Here is a 20,855-nt window from a genome sequence, read left to right as displayed (position 1 = left end):
ACTCTTGTAAGTCTAGCTGACTAGAGAGAGATCATATCTTATGGTGCACTGTCATGACCAAATGCAGCAGTTTTAGCATCAGGCCAAGATAAAGCCTTTGACCAGATTTCTCACCACTACTTGTTCAAACTACTGAACCATTTCAGATTTGGTGGAAACTTTATTCAAATGAATAAAAATATGTGTGATCGCACCAGTTGTTAAGATTATCATGAATGGCCAATTCACCTGACATCCATGCTGCCTCTCTGTTATCATTCTCAGTACCAGGTCTAATTTATGTACCTGTCCATAGAAACCAGGCAGTTTTAACAATATTTAAAAAATCAATGCATCAAAGCTGCTGACTGGAATGTGGCATATTTTGCACCATTTTAAAGCTGCAATTTTCTGCTTTAATTCTGTATGAAAGAAACTGCATTGGAAAGCACGGCTTTGAGTTAAAGTTATAAAAATCACTTAGGTGTTTTTAAGAATTTAGAAAAGTCATACAAAGAAGAAAATCTAACTTTTATTTTTAACTAATTTTATGGTATTATGTTATATCTTACTGTTTGTCTACAATCATTTCATATAAATTTCACACAGGTTTTTTAGTGTAGAAAATTTTAAAACAAGATTCCAAGCATTGCACCACCACACTGTTCACACTGGTAGCATGTCTCTCTACAAGAAGCCCTGCCACTCTCTTTCTTGTGTCTGTAACTGCACACATGACACACATGAGCAGCATATTTCTTAGTAGTTGCAGGTATGTGATGCAAAATGTGTCTCTGGTAGCAAGCCTGTTGTTTCTTCACTACTTTGTACGGCTTAAAGTGTATTATCTGCAGCAAGCTGAGCTGCAAGCATTGTTATAAATTCTGTTGCATGAGTTTCTTGTTTGTACACTGCATTCTACAACCAAAACACATTTGATGCCCCTATCAGCAGCAGAGGGAAATATAATTTTCACCACCATTTCATAGTTCTGTGCTGGAATGGATTAGACTGAAAGTGCTGGTCTCCAATATCCTCTCCAATTTTATTCACATTGTAAGTCAGTACTTGAAGTAATTTCAATACCACACTCCCATTTTCCTTAGTTCGTATACCAAATATGACCTGATGCCTTGTAGACAATGTGCACACATTCTTTTTATCCTGTTCTCCAGTGATCCAAAATCTCTTTCCTTTCTTGAAATGCACATATGGGAAAGAACATCCAAGAAATGCATTGTCTCACTTGTAGTTACTGGTTTCCAGGAACTAAACTGAATGATGCTTCAGGTTATTTCCGCTTCTTTCCATCTGGATTGTCTGTGATGCATACAAATTTGTCAGTGTTTTAAATTCATTTATGCCACCGTAAGTAAGGAAGACTTCACTGCAATCCAGTATAGAAGTAGAGTCATCAGTATTGACTAATATCTGCCTGGGTGTATAGTTCACAGGCAGAGGTCAGTAAATGCCAAATACAGTCCAGTTACTGTCTTTCAAATATGGCACAGCCATTGGATTTGACCCAATACCTTCATCATTCTCATCTGCACCTGCAGACAGGCTGTCATCGATCTTATTCACTAAAAGGACACTATGTGCATCACTTACAGAAAAGCTCATTCAGCAGAAATGTGTATGTTACACAATTGTGAGCAGTCATACACTGTTGCAAATTAGTAAATACATACCTTCAGGCACACCACTGTATTCAGAATCATATGAATCATACTCCAAATTATCCAGAGTGTTGTTATTGTTTATCAGATCTGCAAGTTTTGTATCTGATGATAAACCTCGATGAATCATGATTACAAATGAAGCAGCAATATGAGGAATACTGAGAACACAAAGATAAATTTTAACACAAATTATGATGATTTAAAGAATACTGCTGTGCCATCTATGGATGCATTTTGTTACTAAACATCTGTAAAACATTTAACACTGACCAAACCCATTACAGTAATGTTGCAGTGTTTTGGCCTCAGTTAAATGTAACAACACATACAATTTATGGGCATTGTGATCTTTGTTTGACCCCAGGCCTGTAAATCTTAGTGGTGTGGCACTTAACATTTGAGCCACTAGTCGGAATGATGAATTGTGAACGTCAAGTGTATGCAGGTGACAAGTGCAGTAGCCACTAGAAAGATCGCGGGAGGCGCACATCTGCACGGCGCGTCACGGACGGTAGTTGCCGCAAATAGAGTCCCGTCCACCAGAGGGCACGCGAGAATTCGGCCGCGATCTCTGCCAGCGGAACAACAACAACAACAACAACAACAACAACAACTCAGGCAGCACGGGCCGTGCCCAGTGAGTTCACATCGGGCGTGCCTATGAGACAGTTCCCGGTCTACTCTGAAGTGCGACGGAAAACGTAAACCATGTTATTACACAATTGGCGATGAGTAGGGTCGTTCTTTCGCGTGTTGCGTCGTCGTTCTGGTTTCGCAGCTTATCCGCGGCATGGAGGATTTAGTGCGGGTTTTGGTTGAGCAGCAGACGGAGCTCATGGCCACCATGAAACAAGTGCTTCTGGCGTTGCTCTCCACGCTGTCTGCTCCAGCACCGTTCCCTCCTCCCTTTCCCCCGAATGACGAGACGGCGGAGGATTGGGACGCGTATGAACATCGCCTTCGGCAGCATTTCCAGGCGTTTCATGTTGCCGATGTGGAGGTATGTCGTGCTGTTTTCTTGTCTTGGATATCTCCCTCCCTGTATCAAGTTTTGCGGCAGCTTGCGCCGTTGCAGGAACCCTCGTCCTTGTCTTTTGACGCATTGTGTTCATTACTGTCTTCATATTACCGCCGCCGCATGCATGTTGTGGCAGCTAAGGTAGAGTTCTATCAATGCAAGAAGCAGCCCCATCAGTCTTAGTCACAAGTGTCATTTTGTCATGGAGCAGTCGCGAGAGTCATATGCCCACGTTATGGTGCGCGACGTCATTGTTCATTCGACCCCTGATAGGGAGGTCCGGCAACGGGCCCTGCAGTTAGAAGATCCTCCCCTCGAGGAAGTCCTGTCCATTGCTCGATCGTATGAAGTCTCTCATGCCGCCGGTCAACAGTTGGAAGCGTGGTGCGACGTTGCGGCAGTTCAGGGCGGCGTGGCCGCGTCCACTGCGTCCGGGGTGGACGACGTGCGAGCGGTACAATCCGGCCGTTACGGCCGCTCCCGCACGGCGCGTAAACAGAGTTCCGGCCGCCGGCCCATGTTACCGTCCTGTGCATCGTGCTATATACATCACGATCGGTCGGAGTGCCCCCAGCGTTGGGCTGTTTGTCGCAAATGTAATAAAAAAGGACACATTGCTAAAGTTTGCCGCTCAGCCTCGAAAGAATTGAAGGAAGCAGTTACAGAAGACATGGACGTTGACATTCAGGAAGTTTCATCAGGTCAGGCTCCCGACGCATCGGCCCACAAACTCTTTATCGAGGTGTCGGTTCGGTCGCGCCGATTACAACTGCAAGTAGATACGGGCGCGGCAGTTTCTTTGTGGAATGCACGAACTTACTCCGACCTTGGGTCGCCCCCGTTGGCGCCAGTTTACTGGCGTCTACGCGGTTATGATAAACAGTTCATTCTCCTACTGGGTCATTTCACTACCGACGTGACTTACAAATCAGTCACTCGGCCTATTACTTTCATTGTTGTCCGTGATGTGAGCTCCGCTAACCTTTTTGGCTTGGATGCCTTTCAAGATTTTGGGTTTTCTATCGCTGACACCATACAGTTGGTCTCCGAAGACGTTCCCTATCAATCATTAGAATCTTTGATCTCTGACTTTCCGGGTATCTTTGAGGAGGGCCTGGGGCATGTTTCAGACTTTGAAGCTCACTTAACGTTGAAGGCGTCAGCTCGCCCGCGTTTTCTACGCGCGAGGCAGATCCCCTTGGCTCTCCGCCCTCAGGTAAAAGAAGAGCTCGACCGGCTGACAGCCCTAGGGGTCGTTCTTCCCATTTCTTCTAGTGAGTGGGCTTCGCCCCTCGTTATTGTCAGGAAACCCTCGGGAAAATTACGTCTTTGTGGCGATTTCGAGGCCACCATCAATTCCAAATTGGTGGTGGACACCTATCCTTTGCCTCGTGCTGATGAATTGTTCTCCGCCATAGCGGGAGGCCAATATTTTTCGAAAATCGATCTTTCGGAGGCTTATCATCAGATACCTCTTGATGAGGACTCCAAACGGCTGGCAGTTGTCAACACCCCGTTTGGCCTTTACCAATACCAGCGGTTTGCCTTCGGGATATCCAGTGCCCCGGCGATATTCCAGCGTTATCTTGAGCACGTCACGTCGACAATCTCTCATTGTATTAATTACCTGGACGACATAATTGTCACGGGCCGCAGCACGAAGGAACACTTGCACAACCTTCGCACCCTCTTTCTCAAATTCAGGTCCGTGGGCTTGCGTTGCAACCTGCTTAAGTCAGCCTTCTTCCAACCGTCCATCCAGTATGTGGGCTACACAATCTCTCGGCACGGCGTCCAGCTGCTAGGAAGTTTGGTCCAAGTTATTGTCGACCTTCCGCCGCCCGCTTTGCTGAAGGAGTTACAATCTTTTTTAGGCAAGATTGCCTATTACCACCAGTTCATTCCCAGGGCTTCCACAATTGCCCGCCCTCTGTACTGCCTTCTGCCTTCTGCAATGTTTGGCTACTTTTGACCCCCATAAGCCGTTGGTCCTGGCTACAGATGCTTCGCAGTATGGGGTGGGGGCGGTCCTGGCCCATTGCAATGCAGATGGTTCCGAGCAGCCACTGGCATTTGTGTCTAAAACTCTTAGTCCTGCACAGGCCCATTACTCCCAGGTGGAGAAAGAGGCTTTGGCCATTGTCTACGCTGTTACCAAGTTTCACCCTTTCTTGTATGGCATGAAGTTTCAGTTAATCACTGACCATAAGCCGTTAATATCGTTATTTGGCCCCGCGTCTCAGATTCCGGATAGGGTGGCCCGCAGACTACAGCGCTGGGCCTTGTTCCTCTCTAAGTACCATTATGACATTCATTTTCACCCTACCGGACAGCATGCCAACGCAGACACTCTTTCCTGTCTTCCGGTAGACCCGGATCCTAAGTTCGATCGAGAGCAGATTATGTGTTTTCATTTGGATGTGGCGTCCCGCCAAGCGGTTGATGGCTACCCGATCACTAGTTCTAGAGTCGCCAGGGAAACGGCAGCTGACCTGGTTCTCTGGCAAGTACTTCGCCTCATTCAGCAGGGGTGGTCATCCCGACCTCCAGGCTGGGCCTCTGACCCTCTTCGTAATTATTTTGTTCTACGAGACTGCCTCTCTGTCTTGGAAGGAGTTCTCCTTCTGGCTACCGATGATACAGCTCCTCGCGTGGTTGTTCCTGCAAGTTTGCGAAGGGAAGTCCTCACGTTATTACATGAGGCACACTGGGGTGTTTCCCGTACTAAAACCTTGGCTCGCAGACATGTGTACTGGTCCAGTATTGACAGAGAAATTGAGCACTTGGTGGCCACCTGTTCCCAATGCACAAGCCAACAGGCATCTCCCAGGTCAGCGTTCTCTTCATGGCCGCCTGCAACCCAGGCATGGGAACGTGTTCACATTGATTTTGCGGGCCCGTTTCTCAATGGCTTTTGGCCCGTTGTCATTGATGCTTATTCCCGATTCCCAAATGTGGTTGACTGCTCCTCAACCACTTCAGAAGTTGCAATCCAGGCACTAGCAAAAATCTTTTCTGTGGAAGGTCTGCCAGTCACCCTGGTCTCGGACAATGGACCTCAGTTTATGTCGCAGACCTTCCAGGATTTTTGTAGGCGCTTCGGTATTCGTCACGTTTGCTCTCCCCCCTTTCATTCAAAATCGAATGGGGAAGCCGAGCTCATGGTGCGCACATTTAAGACACAGATGAAAAAGTATGTGTGTGCACGAATTTCCTGCGGAGGAGGTGTTGACGTTTTTCCTGACGGCATACCGGACCACACCTATGGGAGAACACAGCCCCGCAGAGCTCCTCCACGGGCGCCAACCTAGGACTCTGCTGCACCTCCTTCGGCCCGGTCCTCGCCAGTCTTCGCAAAACGGAGTACCCGGCTTTCCACCGGGTATGTCGGTCTGGGCACGTGGGTTTGGACGCAATCCACATTGGATACCGGCGGTGTCCTGCGCCGAAATGGCTGCCGGCTCTATACCTTGCAGACGGGGGACCGGGAGGTACGTCGTCACCAAAATCAGCTGCGTCCACGTTTGGGCACCCACTCTCCGACCCCTCGGGCACCGGCTTCCCCATTGCCGACACCTGAGTTGGTTTCTCAGGGGACGCTACCACCTCTCCGCCCTGTGATTCCGCCGCACTGTGATGGCTCTCAGCCTTGGCTGCCTCCAGTAGCTCCAGCACCGGCATCGCCATCGTTCGCGATGCCCCAGCGAGAGCCGGCCCGGTTTCTCAGCAGGCTGGTTCACCTGTGGTCGTCCCTTCCCCATCGTCCCCGCCATTGGGTCTTGCTCCTCTCAGGGTGGACCGGGATCCAGAATTCGACGGCCTGTCTCCCGTTCTGTCCCGGGTTCTGGTGGTGGGACGACGGGGGCCTCTTCGTGTGGGTCACTTCCAGCCGTATTCGGAGGTTCCGGCTAGAGGGTTGGCAGATCCCCTTGACTCCAGCCTTCCAATGGACGTGGAGGTCATCACTCCTGCACGACGCTCCACCTTCCGACGCAGTGGATCACAGTGGCTTCACCCCCCCCAAGGGGGAGGAGTGCAGTAGCCACCAGAAAGATCGCGGGAGGTGCACATCGGCACGGCGCATCACAGACGGTAGTTGCCACAAATAGTCCCGTCCACCAGAGGGCATGCGAGAATTCGGCCGCGACCCCTGCCAGCGGAACAACAACAACAACAACAACAACTCAGGCAGCATGGGCTGTGCCCAGTGAGTTCACATCGGGCATGCCTATGAGACAGTTCTCGGTTTACTCTGAAGTGTGACGGAAAACGTGAACCGTGTTACTACAACAAGGATGTCATTGTATGATTGGAGAAGGACTTAGAGGAACTCAATAGTAGCGTTCATGAACATGAAACATCTGACTATAAACTAAACTGCAGATAAACTAGCTCAATGCCAGTCAGGAGAGGCTTCAAAACAGACAAAAACAGTCCATTCCAAGTATATGAAAACATCAAACTGCTAGGAATAATGGTGAGCCAGCTGCTCTCTAAAAACAAAAGCGGAAAACTGTAAGCAACTTCCGGCCAAGACGAGAGACTGTTAGCAACACAACAAAGGCAGACTACAGTATTTGGTACAGAGGGTAGACTTTGTCAACACCAAAATACTCTCAAAAATGTGGGATGTTGGACTTCCTGTGTTGCAAAACATAACCTAGGAAAGTAAGGGCTGCAATTGGCTGATGTGTGTGGGGGGTGATTCTGCAAGTTGGGAGTGAATGTTACAACCCTGACATCTTAAAGGGATCTCTGTGGTTACCACACGTCCAACAAAATGCAAGGCAATTTAGTTACAGAGAATCGTGCAGATGTGTCACAAATACTCGTACAGTACACTGAGTGGAGCTGTGAAGATATGTAAGCCAGGCAATATCTAAGTCCCAATAAATTTGGGAGAAATACATCACAAAGTGAACCACATCAGGCTGTTTCTACTGGAAAGTAACTACCTTGGGGCAGAAACTAGCATGCTGTGAGAACAAACCACTGCCCATCTATACCTGCTAATGAACAATAATGGAAGAGTCAGCCAGAAGAAAGTAAAGTATCCAACAAAGGAGTGGAACATAATCTGGAAGAATATCCACAAAGTGAGGAACTGACATAAGATTGTAGTGGTTAATAAAAAAGAAAAAGGGAAGAAAAGAAAAGAAAAAAAGGTTGAAAATGTGGTAAGAAATGGTGAATAAAAGGGGGGTTTTAAAATCGTAAATGACCGTGAAAAAGGGAAAGAATGAAAAGCAAATCGGACTTCATATTACAGAAAAGCTATCGGACTCCGTGATTCGGAAAAGCTATTGTTGGGGTGGTCCTTGTGGCGTTTTTGAGCAAAAGTTAAACTAATTTCCACTACAAAAATTATTGAAAAAGAAGAGAGAATAACAAAATGTAACTGACAGGGGGAAATGGCGCAGATAAGATTTCATCCTTTACTAGGTTAACATGTCTTCTTTCGTGCGGCGTCCAGGTCTTCAAAAATCTCCTTCAATTCTGCGTGAAAAGTCTGCTCCGAAATATTGCAATAAGTTTCATTGTCCAGGAATTTGTAATGTATCCAAAACCATCTTGATATTAAATGGAATTTATTTTAGTTGCTTCTCTCCATCCTCCGAATTTCGTAACAACTTCCACAATGTCTACACATTAAAATCAGATCAAGACTAGCTAATAAGTTTTTTACGTCAGCATCAGATCATGTCTGCATTAAGCTTCCGCTCTCGAGAGACAATTAAGACCCGAATAGAAAACAAAAAAAGAGTTACAATTTTAGTATTTTCTCTGCCGTCGAGCGCTCATACCGCTGCGACGGGATATTTTTTATCTGAGGGAACGAGTGTAGCGCGGTGAAATTCAAAGTCCCGCTACAAGATCAACATGGAACAAAATAGTTCACAAAAGAATACCAAGGAAAGAAAAGCTTCACAAAATACATTTGTCAGGGACTGTCAGGGGAACAAACTAAGCATCTGAGGTGGATGATGTAGCTGTGCCTGTTAACTGTCGTATGTTAATGCATGTTATCACATACCAAGGGGTACTGCTAGTCGTTCACTGAAATTAGAAAGAGGACAAGTGACTGTTTTTAAATATTACGTGCTGAATCAAGAGAAACAGAAGAGATTAGTGAGGAAGAAATTGATGACACAAACACAGCAGGGCAATGAAGCAGCCAAGATGAAAATTCTAATAGGCACTCCATGCTAGCAGTGCACAAGCACTAATTTCAATTCGGAGGAGTGGCAGCAGGAAAAGTTTGAGTCGTGATATTATACTCGTATTCATCAGTAGGTTTGAGTAATTTATATAGCTGGACTGTGCTGTCCTTTTTTGAATACTTGCGTGTTTTTGATAGTTTTTTATAAGAAAAGTTGAGACTATAACTTCTTAAGCTATCCTCTTTAATGGGTGCCAAAAAGTCCTTCCTTTATTTCCACAATAACCTTTTGCCATGTGTCTGATCTTCATAGTATACTTATTAGGTGTTTACCCATGAGAGGAGCATCTTTGAAAATGTGCTTAATACTTTCCACCAGACCATATATATCTGCCCTAATGTTTGTAAGTGTTCTTGGGAAGGTAACCATCCAATTTGTCAACAGATATGTAAGTTTTGTTCAGATTTCACATTGACACAACCACTCCCATGCTGTCAGTCAGAATATATGGACACAAACCAACTATACCATGCAACATAATGACAAAGATGAAGCTACCTATCTCGTCCTCAAGTTATCCGCATCCGACATTTACATACAAGGACTTTAGGACTCCTGAATAATTTTAATGATATTTTCACCCTTTTTGATCACAGCCATCCTCACTCCCCTTTTTTATTTACATCCTGCAACTCCCTCCCTCCCTCCCTCCCTCCCTCCCTCCCTCCCTCCCTCCCTCTTTATCATGCCTAGTGAACAGAATTAATATTTTTCCCATTGCCCATTGTGTTAATACTGATTTTGTAAATCCTAGTTACTTTTTTTGATACTTGTTGAGCCCGCCTTACTGCCTGGTGTGCTATGATTGAATGACTTGTGTTTTTTTAAATAAGCACAATTCAGACAGATAAAATAAATCGTTTCTCTTTCGATTGTCAGGTGCATCTGATGCTGGAGTTGGTGTCCTTCCTGAACAGGATAGCCCACAGGATGACAGTCAGCAACAAAGGCACCAGCATGAGCCATCAACTTCTAGGTGAGAATTTTAGTGAACCATTTCATTATACTCCATGAAGTTTAAGGTAATAGGGTGACAGAGCTGACTATGATTTTTTAATTTTTTTTAATCAATATACAGTTGCATATCTATTGTAGGGGGAGGGTAAGTTTTCTTTCTAAAGTCTGTTTCTCTTTCATATTATCTGCTCATCATTACTGCAACATTCTGGTTTGATATTGCAAGAATGTTATTTTTAGTTGCATTTTACTGAAAGATTCAAAATGTTCTCTTGGATATTGTAATTTCAGTAACACTAATCATTATAAGGTTTCAGTCAAAGTTATAGAAATATTAGCAATTAGACACAAATGATAAAAATTAGATTGGAAACATCACTGTAGTACTTTATACGATAGTTGTTGTTGAATAAAAAGCTGTCATGCTGCTGGAAAGCCAGAAAGGAAGATATTAAGTTAGTAAGATAATATGTTGTTGTGATACACACATTCTTCATTGTGCAGTTTGACTATGTTAGCTTTATATGTAGAAAGTAAAGTCAATGTATGGTCTCTGTAAATCAGTTGATGTAGATACCAATATAATTCTATCAGCAATACCTTTTCTAAATCTTTCCCCCATCGTAGCTAGTTCTTTTGCAACCAGTGATTTGATCCTAGTTTGCAGTAGCTGAAAATTGTGTGCTAAAAAAGACCTTTAGCTCTTCTTTTTGCACAAAGCAACACAAGGTCTACATTAGAGAGTTGGAATTGACCTACCCTTTTTCTATTGCAAAGGTTAATGATATGTGTGACAATCTGTTTCTTAAATTACAACATTATTAAATGGGGTAAGATGTTACAGCAGGTGCTAGTGTGTTCCAGATTTTCTGTATACCTACTTATTCTCGCTCCATCCCAAGGGCGCCTATACAGTTGTTTGTAGGTGGGAAGGGCTAGACATTGGTTACTGGAGTATTTTTAATATTTTTGAAGATGAATTGCGACTTACAAGTAGCATTAAAAATGTTCCGGTTCTGATCTTGTTAAAAACCTGTGCAATGCTAACTTTTAAATTGTGAGAGAATACCACCTGACTACACCATATTTTTTTCCTTTCCCTAAGAGGTGGGGGGTGTCTTACCCTGGGTATGGGTACCCTTGCTCCATCCTGCCACCTGCCTTTCTATTGCCTATAGCAGTGCTGTTCATGCAGTCCAAGAAGACACTTGATCAGGTCATTGATGGGAATACCTGGATTAGCAGATACTGATATACATTGACTGATTTGAATGATTTCCATTCATCAGCAACTTAGCTAACAGACAACACAATGTTTAATGCATACAAAGTGTCAATAAATAGGATAATTTCAAACTAAGTCACACAACATTTCAATGGTCATTAACTTTGTGTTTCAATTCTGGCTTTGTAGCAGATCTCATTGCATTTGGATTGTGTTAAAACTACTGCTATCATGTTGCTTATTAGGAGGAAACATTAAATGTATAAAACTATGCTTAAATGAATGTCACCAATAATTGTTGGTTGGTTTTTTTCCCCCATAATTCTGTGTGTATTTGATATGTCATGTGACCACTCTTTCCATTTGAAAATGACTAGTTGTATCCAAGATTGCTTCTTTCAAAATGGCGATCATGTTGGTAACATAGCCTCACAGGTTTTCCTCCCCTTGCATCTCATATTACTTGACTTTAAATGTCTATTTATCCACCTTTTTTATTTTAGAAGAGTCACCTTACACCTGTGAACAACCCTGTATTACAATAAACATGACTGAAATGTAAATTCTAAAAAATAATCTGAGTAGATATAGCAGATTACAGTCTACGTGGCTTCAGGCCCAGTCCTTGTGAAGAAGAAACAGATCTGAGAAAGTGTAAGGGAAATACTGGTATTACCAACATGACGTATCTGGTATGTTCTAAAACATTGTGACTTGTATGACTTAATAGCAGTGATATGATCAAAATGGAAGCCATGTTAGTGAAAGTTAGTCCATAAACCAAATATCAAAAAATTGTACACTTTAAATTACTGGATCTGCATAGAAGTCTGTGAATATTTTGCCGACTTGAAATGTGCATTTGTAGATTGTATCTTCAGAAGGGAGGAAATGTGGCATAAAATTTTTGTTTTGGTAAGTTATGAAAGGGGTTCAGGTGGCAAAAATGTGACAGTTCTTGATTTGGGTGTATTCATTAAATTGTAATCTTTTTATATTAATGTTTCCAAAATGACCTGCGACAATTTTGTATAACAGCCAACATTTATTGGATGCTTGCATACAGAGTTGTGTAATGAGCAGATACTAAGCTCGCACGAGGTTACCAAGTGAGATGGAATGGTGGTTTGCACACTGGACTCACATTTGGGGGGACGATGGTTCAAACCCACTTCCGGTTTCCTGAATTAGGTTTTCTGTGCTTTCCCTACATCTTTTCAGGCAAGAGACTGGGTGGTTCCTTTGAGAGGACACAGCTGATGTCCTTCCCCGCCCTTTCTTTATCTGAGCTTCTGCTCCATCTTTAATGACCTCTTTGCCAATAGTTTTTCAACATTTTCAACATCAATGTTATATACATCATTATCTTGAGTCTTCATGCCAACTCTTGTGGTGTAAGACTTGGAGGCTCTCCTTGGCACTCTGTGCAGTGTTGGTAGGTCCATGCTCTATCTGCTGTGACGTAAGAATATATGCTGGTGAACTCCAACCACAGCGCACTGCCGCACTGCCTAAGGTGTACATCAGACAAATAAAAAAAATTACAAAACAATTATTTGAATTAATACTGAATATCAGATACATAGAAAAAACATATTTATGTGCTAATTAAACATCATACCCCTGATAGTAAAATTAATTACAGACATAATTGCTGATTCATAGACAAACAGAAAACTTTGCCTGACGAAAATTTATGGGAAAAATCCTGAATTTAACTCGGCAAAAATTGCGGACACTCATGGCTGCACATTAAAAACATTCACTTGTTAAGTTCCCCCTGTGTGTCCGGGGGTTAGAATAGGCCCGAGGTATTCTAGCTTGTCGTATGAGGCAACTAAAAGAAGTCTTGCATGTTTTGGCCTGTATGTGATTGTCCCCTGAGTGGTTTGATATCCAGTTTTCAGAATTTTTAATGAAAAGTGAGCCAATTGAGGAAGGATGCCTTACATGGTGCATTGTGTCCATCATGCGGTGAGACCTATCGCATCCTTTGTCGACGTGGATCTGCACTTCTGCTCATTCTACAACTGGTGAGTGAGATCACCCTCCTGGGTGCATATTTTTCCATCAGCTGTGCAGTATCGTTTTCTACGCTGATGATAATGGACTTGTTTGCGTGGTTGTGCCTGATATCCAGCACGGTAGCTAGTCCATTGTGGCACGGCAGCCATGTACCCTGTTGGTTGTAGCTCCCTGACCACACAGGGATCGCTCTGCTGATGCCTGCACCGTTCACTCCTCACATATGCCGAGGAGTAGATGCCCGTCACCCTGGGGCATCGGGACTCCCAGCAGTGGCCATCCTGCCAGGTGGCGCCTGTGGGAAGAGCCCCTGGTAGGAGTGGATGGTATCATGGCGAATCTACATCTAAATCTACACTCCGCAAGCCACCCAACGGTGTGTGGCGGAGGGCACTTAATGTGCCACTGTCATTACCTCCCTTTCCTGTTCCAGTCGCGTACGGTTCGCAGGAAGAACGACTGTCTGAAAGCCTCCGTGCGCGCTCTAATCTCTCTAATTTTATGTTCGTGATCTCCTCGGGAGGTATAAGTAGGGTGAAGCAATATATTCGATACCTCATCCAGAAATGCACCCTCTCGAAACCTGGCGAGCAAGCTACACCGCGATGCAGAGCGCCTCTCTTGCAGAGTCTGCCACTTGAGTTTGTTAAACATCTCCGTAACGCTATCACGGTTACCAATATAACCCTGTGACGAAACGCGCCGCTCTTCTTTGGATCTTCTCTATCTCCTCCGTCAACCCGATCTGGTACGGATCCCACACTGATGAGCAATACTCAAGTATAGGTCAAACGAGTGTTTTGTAAGCCACCTCCTTTGTTGATGGACTAAAGGACTCTCCCAATGAATCTCAACCTGGTACCCGCTTTACCAACAATTAATTTTATATGATCATTCCACTTCAAATCGGTCCGCACGCATACTCCCAGATATTATACAGAAGTAACTGCTACCAGTGTTTGTTCCGCTATCATATAATCATACAATAAAGGATCCTTCTTTCTATGTATTCGCAATACATTACATTTGTCTATGTTAAGGGTCAGTTGCCACTCCCTGCACCAAGTGCCTATCCGCTGCAGATCTTCCTGCATTTCGCTACAATTTTCTAATGCTGCAACTTCTCTGTATACTACAGCATCATCCGCGAAAAGCCGCATGGAACTTCCGACACTATCTACTAGGTCATTTATATATTTTGTGAAAAGCAATGGTCCCATAACACTCCCCTGTGGCACGCCAGAAGTTACTTTAACGTCTGTAGACGTCTCTCCATTGAGAACAACATGCTGTGTTCTGTTTGCTAAAAACTCTTCAATCCAGCCACACAGCTGGTCTGATATTCCATAGGCTCTTACTTTGTTTATCAGTCGACAGTGCGGAACTGTATCGAACGCCTTCCGGAAGTCAAGAAAAATAGCATCTACCTGGGAGCCTGTATCTAATATTTTCTTGGTCTCATGAACAAATAAAGCGAGTTGGGTCTCACACGATTGCTGTTTCCGGAATCCATCTTGATTCCTACAGAGCAGATTCTGGGTTTCCAAAAACGACATGATACTCGAGCAAAAAATATGTTCTAAAATTCTACAACAGATCGACGTCAGAGATATAGGTCTATAGTTTTGCGCGTCTGCTCGATGACCCTTCTTGAAGACTGGGACTACCTGTGCTCTTTTCCAATCATTTGGAACCTTCCGTTCCTCTAGAGACTTGCGGTACACGGCTGTTAGAAGGGGGGCAAGTTCTTTCGCGTACTCTGTGTAGAATCGAATTGGTATCCCGTCAGGTCCAGTGGACTTTCCTCTGTTGAGTGATTCCAGTTGCTTTTCTATTCCTTGGACACTTATTTCGATGTCAGCCATTTTTTCGTTTGCTTGAGGATTTAGAGAAGGAACTGCAGTGCGGTCTTCCTCTGTGAAACAGCTTTGGAAAGTGGTGTTTAGTATTTCAGCTTTACGCGTGTCATCCTCTGTTTCAATGCCATCATCATCCCGGAGTGTCTGGATATGCTGTTTCGAGCCACTTACTGATTTAATGTAAGACCAGAACTTCTTAGGATTTTCTGTCAAGTCAGTACATAGAATTTTACTTTCGAATTCACTGAACGCTTCACGCATAGCCCTCCTTACGCTAACTTTGACATCGTTTAGCTTCTGTTTGTCTGAGAGGTTTTGGCTGCGTTTAAACTTGGAGTGAAGCTCTCTTTGCTTTCGCAGTAGTTTCCTAACTTTGTTGTTGTACCACGATGAGTTTTTCCCGTCCCTCACAGTTTTACTCGGCATGTACATGTCTAAAACACATTTTACGATTGCCTTGAACTTTTTCCATAAACACTCAACATTGTCAGTGTCGGAACAGAAATTTTCGTTTTGATCTGTTAGGTAGTCTGAAATCTGCCTTCTATTGCTCTTGCTAAACAGATAAACCTTCCTCCCTTTTTTTATATTCCTATTAACTTCCATATTCAGGGATGCTGCAACGGCCTTATGCTCACTGATTCCCTGTTCTGCACATACAGAGTCGAAAAGTTTGGGTCTGTTTGTTATCAGTAGGTCCAAGATGTTATCTCCACGAGTCGGTTCTCTGTTTAATTGCTCGAGGTAATTTTCGGATAGTGCACTCAGTATAATGTCACCCCTACCCTCCATGGCTATAAGGGATATTACAGGAACCATAGCGACTATAATATTATGTCAGTTGGAGTTTGCGTTTATGTCCTAAACTCAGTCTGTTGTGAAATTGTGCTCCATCAAACCCCTCTTGAAGCTGTGGCTGTCAGAATAAGGATGACGCGGGAAATAGCTATCTGACATGTATACATGACACGCGATGAAGCATAGTCCATCATCTCTTGCTGGTGGTCAAATACCAGCAGTCTCTAAGTGTTTATGGCCTCAATTCAACACACAGAAGTACGACCCCAAATCGTTCCCCTCCCTGGCCACACCATGGGAGGAATGTTAGGCTAAGGATGGGAGCAGCTCTTATTCACCCCGGTATGTTGTATGTTCGAGAGCTGATGGGGAATCTTTCATGACTATAAAGCCTCGGATGTTTGTTGAGCTGTTGAGCATTTTGAGGACAAGTTTGGGTAGGTGGAGGGCTTGTCCAAAATGAGATCTGGGTCAGTCTTGATCAAATCGGCATCCTCTACCCAGTCACGGGCGTTCATTGATTGTGAAAAGCTGGGGGTGTTTCTGTAACCACCACACCCCATAAAAGCTTAAATATGGTCCAGGGTATCATATTTCACAGGGACCTTCTTTTGCAGTCTGACAATGAGCTGCGCGCCAATTTAGAGCGGCGAGGTGTACATTTGGTTTGGCATGTCCACCAGGATCCGGAGGGGCAATCAGGTTGCCGCCAGTGCCTTCATCTTGGTCGTAGAGGGTGATAAATTACCGGAGAAGGTCTACTGCTGTGATGTAAAGCTCTATATCCCTCCCCTGATGCAGTGCCTTAAATGGTGGAAGTTCAGTCATAAATTTTGGAAGTTCAGTCATATGTCTTCCTCGCTGTACTTTCAGCGTCACATGTCGAGATTGGGGACGCTCATCACATCCCCGTACTCCCATGTGCTCTGCCTCCCATCTGTGTAAACTGTGAAGAACACCATTCGCCTTGCTCGCCTGACTGCAGGATTCTCCAGAAAGAAAGGAAAATCGTGGAGTGCAAGATCCTGGACTGACTAACCTACACTGAGGCTAAGAGGAAATTCGAATGTGTACATCCTGTACGTATGACATTGTCTTATGTCGCCGCTACAACAGTTCTGGGCCCATCAGCTCCGCCAACCTGTCACCTCTGAGAGCCGGACGACTACATTGCCCCCTTGATGATGGTGGTGGTGGGGGCACTTCCCTCCTTGTTGCTCCTACACCACCTACTTAAGGAGCAGCACCCTCCCCTCCCCCCCCCCCCCCTCCCCCTACCCCCAACCATCAGGGATATCAGTCCCCAATCCTGTGCCAGAGAAGCCTAAGCCTTCTTCAGCTCCTCTCAATAAGAAGGGGTCCCTTGGGTCACTCCCTTCCCAGGTTTCTACTAGTGGGAAAGATGACACCCACCAGTAGCTGAAGAGCCCAAAACCAGTTTGTCATAGGGCTTCACGCTTATCCTCAGAAACCCAAGGAGCAGCAAAAAAAAAAAAAATAAATAAATAAATAAATAAATAAAAAAAATAAATCCTCAAGACAAAGGGCCGAGCTATGGCAACTGTCAAGCTTTACACCTGCTTTCTGCAGTGCCCTGCAGGAAACCTGGCTCCTGGCAATGCAGACCCCTGCCCTCCATGACTATAAGGGATATTACAGGAACCATAGCGACTATAATAGTATGTCAGGTGGAGTTTGTGTTTGTGTCCCAAACTCAATCTGTTGTGAAACTGTGCTCCTTCAAACCCCTCTTGAAGCTGTGGCTGTCAGAATAAGGATGACGTGGGAAATAACTATCTGACATGTATATCTTCCTCCAGATGGTGCAGTACCCCTGAATGTATTAGGTGCACTGATTGATCAACTCTCTAAACCTTTCCTACCTTTGGGAGATTTTAACACCCATAACCCCTTGTGGGGTGGCACCGTGCTTACTGGCCGAGGCAGAGATGTTGTAACTTTACTTTCTCAGTTCGACCTCTGCCTCTTAAATACTGGGGCCACCACACATTTCAGTGTGGCTCATGGTAGTTGCTCAGCTATTGATTTATCAATTTGCAGCCCTGGACTTCTCCTGTCTATCCACTGGAGAGCACATGACGACCTGTGTAGTAGTGACCACTATACTGTCTCCCTAAAAAAAGAGACTTATTTCCGTATATAATATAATAAAATAATGGAATAGATGATAATAAAATGTTGAAATACGTGGCTTTTTAAAATGCATTGAATTAATGAGATTAATGTTTTGACATGAATGACAAGCACAATAAGCTGAGCTATGCCTGGAAACAAGTTCATATTATTTTCCAGGGGGGAAGTAGTTTCTTTCTCCACTGTAGATTTGTGCTTACCCTTCTTTATAATGCTATGTTTGGTCGCTGTGTTCACCTTCAAAGTCTTGACTGTGTTCCCATTGAGCTTATCGGATCTTCGTAATTTTCCAAAGTACGCAGGTGGGCTCAGTTTTTGTAATTATCGTTCTATTTAAAATAACAACTCAGACGACCTTTCTGTTAATAAAACAATACTGTATTCTTCTAAATGGTGCACGTATGAAATACATACTCCCTACTTATTCATAGCGAACCCAAAATGGAGGTCTACAATTACTCGCTTATTATGGCATGCTTCTCACTCGTTCACTAGCTGAGCGCGAATCCTTCCTTCCTCCTACTGGTACAAGAAAAACTCCTCTGTTTTTAACAACTGAAAAGCAAAAATACCTGACGGTAGGCGTAGGCTCTATGATGGGCTACCACTTCATCTTATCTCTTTGCCTTTAAAGAAGATGAAAACATAAAAGAAATGCAAAAGGTTTATCACACCACTTCCCCATCTTCCTGTCACTGCCCCGTCGTCAGGCCCATGGACGCCTGCCCAGATGGGCTTTAAACAAGGCGGACTGGGAAACTTTCACCTTCGCTGTCACCATTGAATCTCCCCTATATGGGAACATCGATGTGGAGGTTGAGCAAGTGACTACAACTATCCTTTTTGCGGCAGAAAATGTGATCCCTTGGTGGTCGCCAGAAAGTCGCTGAAGCAGTTAAGGAGTGTCGGTGAGCTCTACAGCGGCATAAGGGGCACCCCTTCCCTGGAGCACCTCATAGCCTTTAAACGGTTCCATGCCCTCGTTGGTCAACTTGTCAAACGATGGAAGCAGGAGTGTTGGGAGAGATACATCTTGACCATTGAGTGCCATATGTCACCTTCCCAAGTCTGGGCAAAGATCAAACACGTTTTCAGGTACCAGACCCCAACAGGTGTTTCTAGTGTTAAAGTAAAGGGCGGGTTATCTACCGACGCAATTGCCGAGCACTTTGCTGAGCACTATGCTCGAGCCTCTGGGTCAGAGAATTAACCCCCAGCCTTTTGCACTCTCAAATGGCAGCTGGGAGGGAAGTCATCTTGTTCACTACATGCCAAAGTGAATCCTATAACGCCCCATTTACAGAGTGGGAGCTCCTCAGTGCCCTTGCACATGCCCTGACGCAGCTCCTGTGCCAGATCGAATCCACAGTCAGATGATTAAACATGTCTCATCTGACTACAAGTGACGTCTCCTCGTCATCTTCAATTGGATCTGGTGTGATGGCATCTTTCCATCGCAATGGCGGGAGAGCAGCATCATTCCAGTGCTCAAACCTGGTAAAAACCTGCTTGATGTGGATAGCTATCGATCCATCAGCCTCACCAACGTTCTTTGTAAGCTGCTGGAACGTATGTTGTGTCGGCAGTTGGGTTGGGTCCTGGAGTCACGTGGCCTACTGGCTCTATGTCAGGGTGGCTTCCGCCAGGGTCACTCTACCACTGATAATCTTGTGTCCCTCGAGTCTGCCATCTGAACAGCCTTTTCCAGGTGCCAACACCTGGTTGCCATCTTTTTGATTTACAAAAAGTGTATGACAAGACCTGGCAACATTGTATTCTTGCCACATTATACGAGTGGGCTCTCCGAAGCCTGCTCCCGATTTTTATTCAAAATTTCCTGTCACTTCATACTTTCCATTTCCAAGTTGGTGCCTCCCATAGTCGTCGTCCCCCCCCCCCCCCCCCTCTCCCACCCCATATCCAGGAGAATTGGGTCCCGCAGGGCTCTGTATTGAGTGTATCTATTTTTAGTGGCCATTAATGGTCTATCAGCAACTGTAGGGCCACCCGTCTCACCCACTCTGTATGCAGACAACTTCTGCGTTTTGCACTGCTTCACCAGTGCTGGTGTTACTGAGTGACGCCTACAGGGAGCCATCCACAAGGCACAATCATGGGTTCTAACCCACAGGTTCCAGTTTTTGGCTGCAAAGTCATGGGTTATGCACTTCTGTCGGCATCGTACCATTCATCCAGACCCAGAACTTTACCTTAATGACGATTCACTCACTGTAATGGAGACATATCGATTCTTAGGACTGGTTTCCGACACCCGATTGACTTGGCTTCTTTACCTTCATCAGCTTAAGTGGAAGTGCTGGCGGCACCTCAATGCTGTACTTGAGCAACACCAACCGGGGTGCAGATATCTCTACACTGCTGCAGCTCTACAGAGCCCTTGTTCAATCCCGCCTTGACTATGGGACTCTGGTTTATGGTTCGGTGGCACCCTCAGTATTGCATTTACTTGATCCAATGCACCATTGTGGCATTCACCTAGCAACAGGAGCTTTTAGTAAGAGTCCGGTAACCAGCATCCAAGTGGAGGCTGGAGTCCCTCCATTGCAGGTTAGATGTGGACAACTGCTGGCCAGTTACTTTGCCCATGTTCGTAGTTCCTCTGCACATCCGAATTACTGTCTCCTTTTCCCACCCACTGCGGTTCATCTCCCGCATCGGCGGACCAGGTCAGGGCTTCCAATCGCAGTTTGTGTTCGATCCCTTCTTTCCGAATTGGAGTCCTTGCCTTTACCATCTATACTTATGGTCCATTCACTTACACCTTCATGGTGTACGCCTAGGCCGCGGCTTTGCCTGGACCTTTCACATGGCCCTAAGGACTCGGTTAACCCCACGGCTCTCCGCTGCCACTTCCTCTTGATTCTTCACATATACCGAGGCCATGAAGTGGTTTACACTGCCGCCTCGATGGCTGAT

The 20,855-nt window shown here is 44.9% G+C and overlaps 1 protein-coding gene across 2 annotated transcripts in view; it reads left to right on the top strand.

Annotated features, from left to right (window-relative positions):
- The window catches only part of LOC124775098 (ralBP1-associated Eps domain-containing protein 2), a 136,410-nt gene that overhangs the window by 97,615 nt on the left and 17,940 nt on the right, over positions 1-20,855 (top strand). For both annotated transcript variants that reach the window (XM_047249915.1, XM_047249916.1), the window contains exon 13: positions 9,780-9,876. In XM_047249915.1, coding sequence (XP_047105871.1) covers positions 9,780-9,876 — 97 coding nt within the window. The remainder of the gene's footprint in view (positions 1-9,779; positions 9,877-20,855) is intronic.

This window comes from Schistocerca piceifrons, chromosome 2 (assembly GCF_021461385.2).
Source record: "Schistocerca piceifrons isolate TAMUIC-IGC-003096 chromosome 2, iqSchPice1.1, whole genome shotgun sequence".
NCBI classification, from domain to species: Eukaryota; Metazoa; Arthropoda; class Insecta; order Orthoptera; family Acrididae; genus Schistocerca; species Schistocerca piceifrons.
The sequence above is the reverse complement of the archived record's forward strand: the minus strand, read 5'-3'. Positions and strand labels throughout refer to the sequence as shown.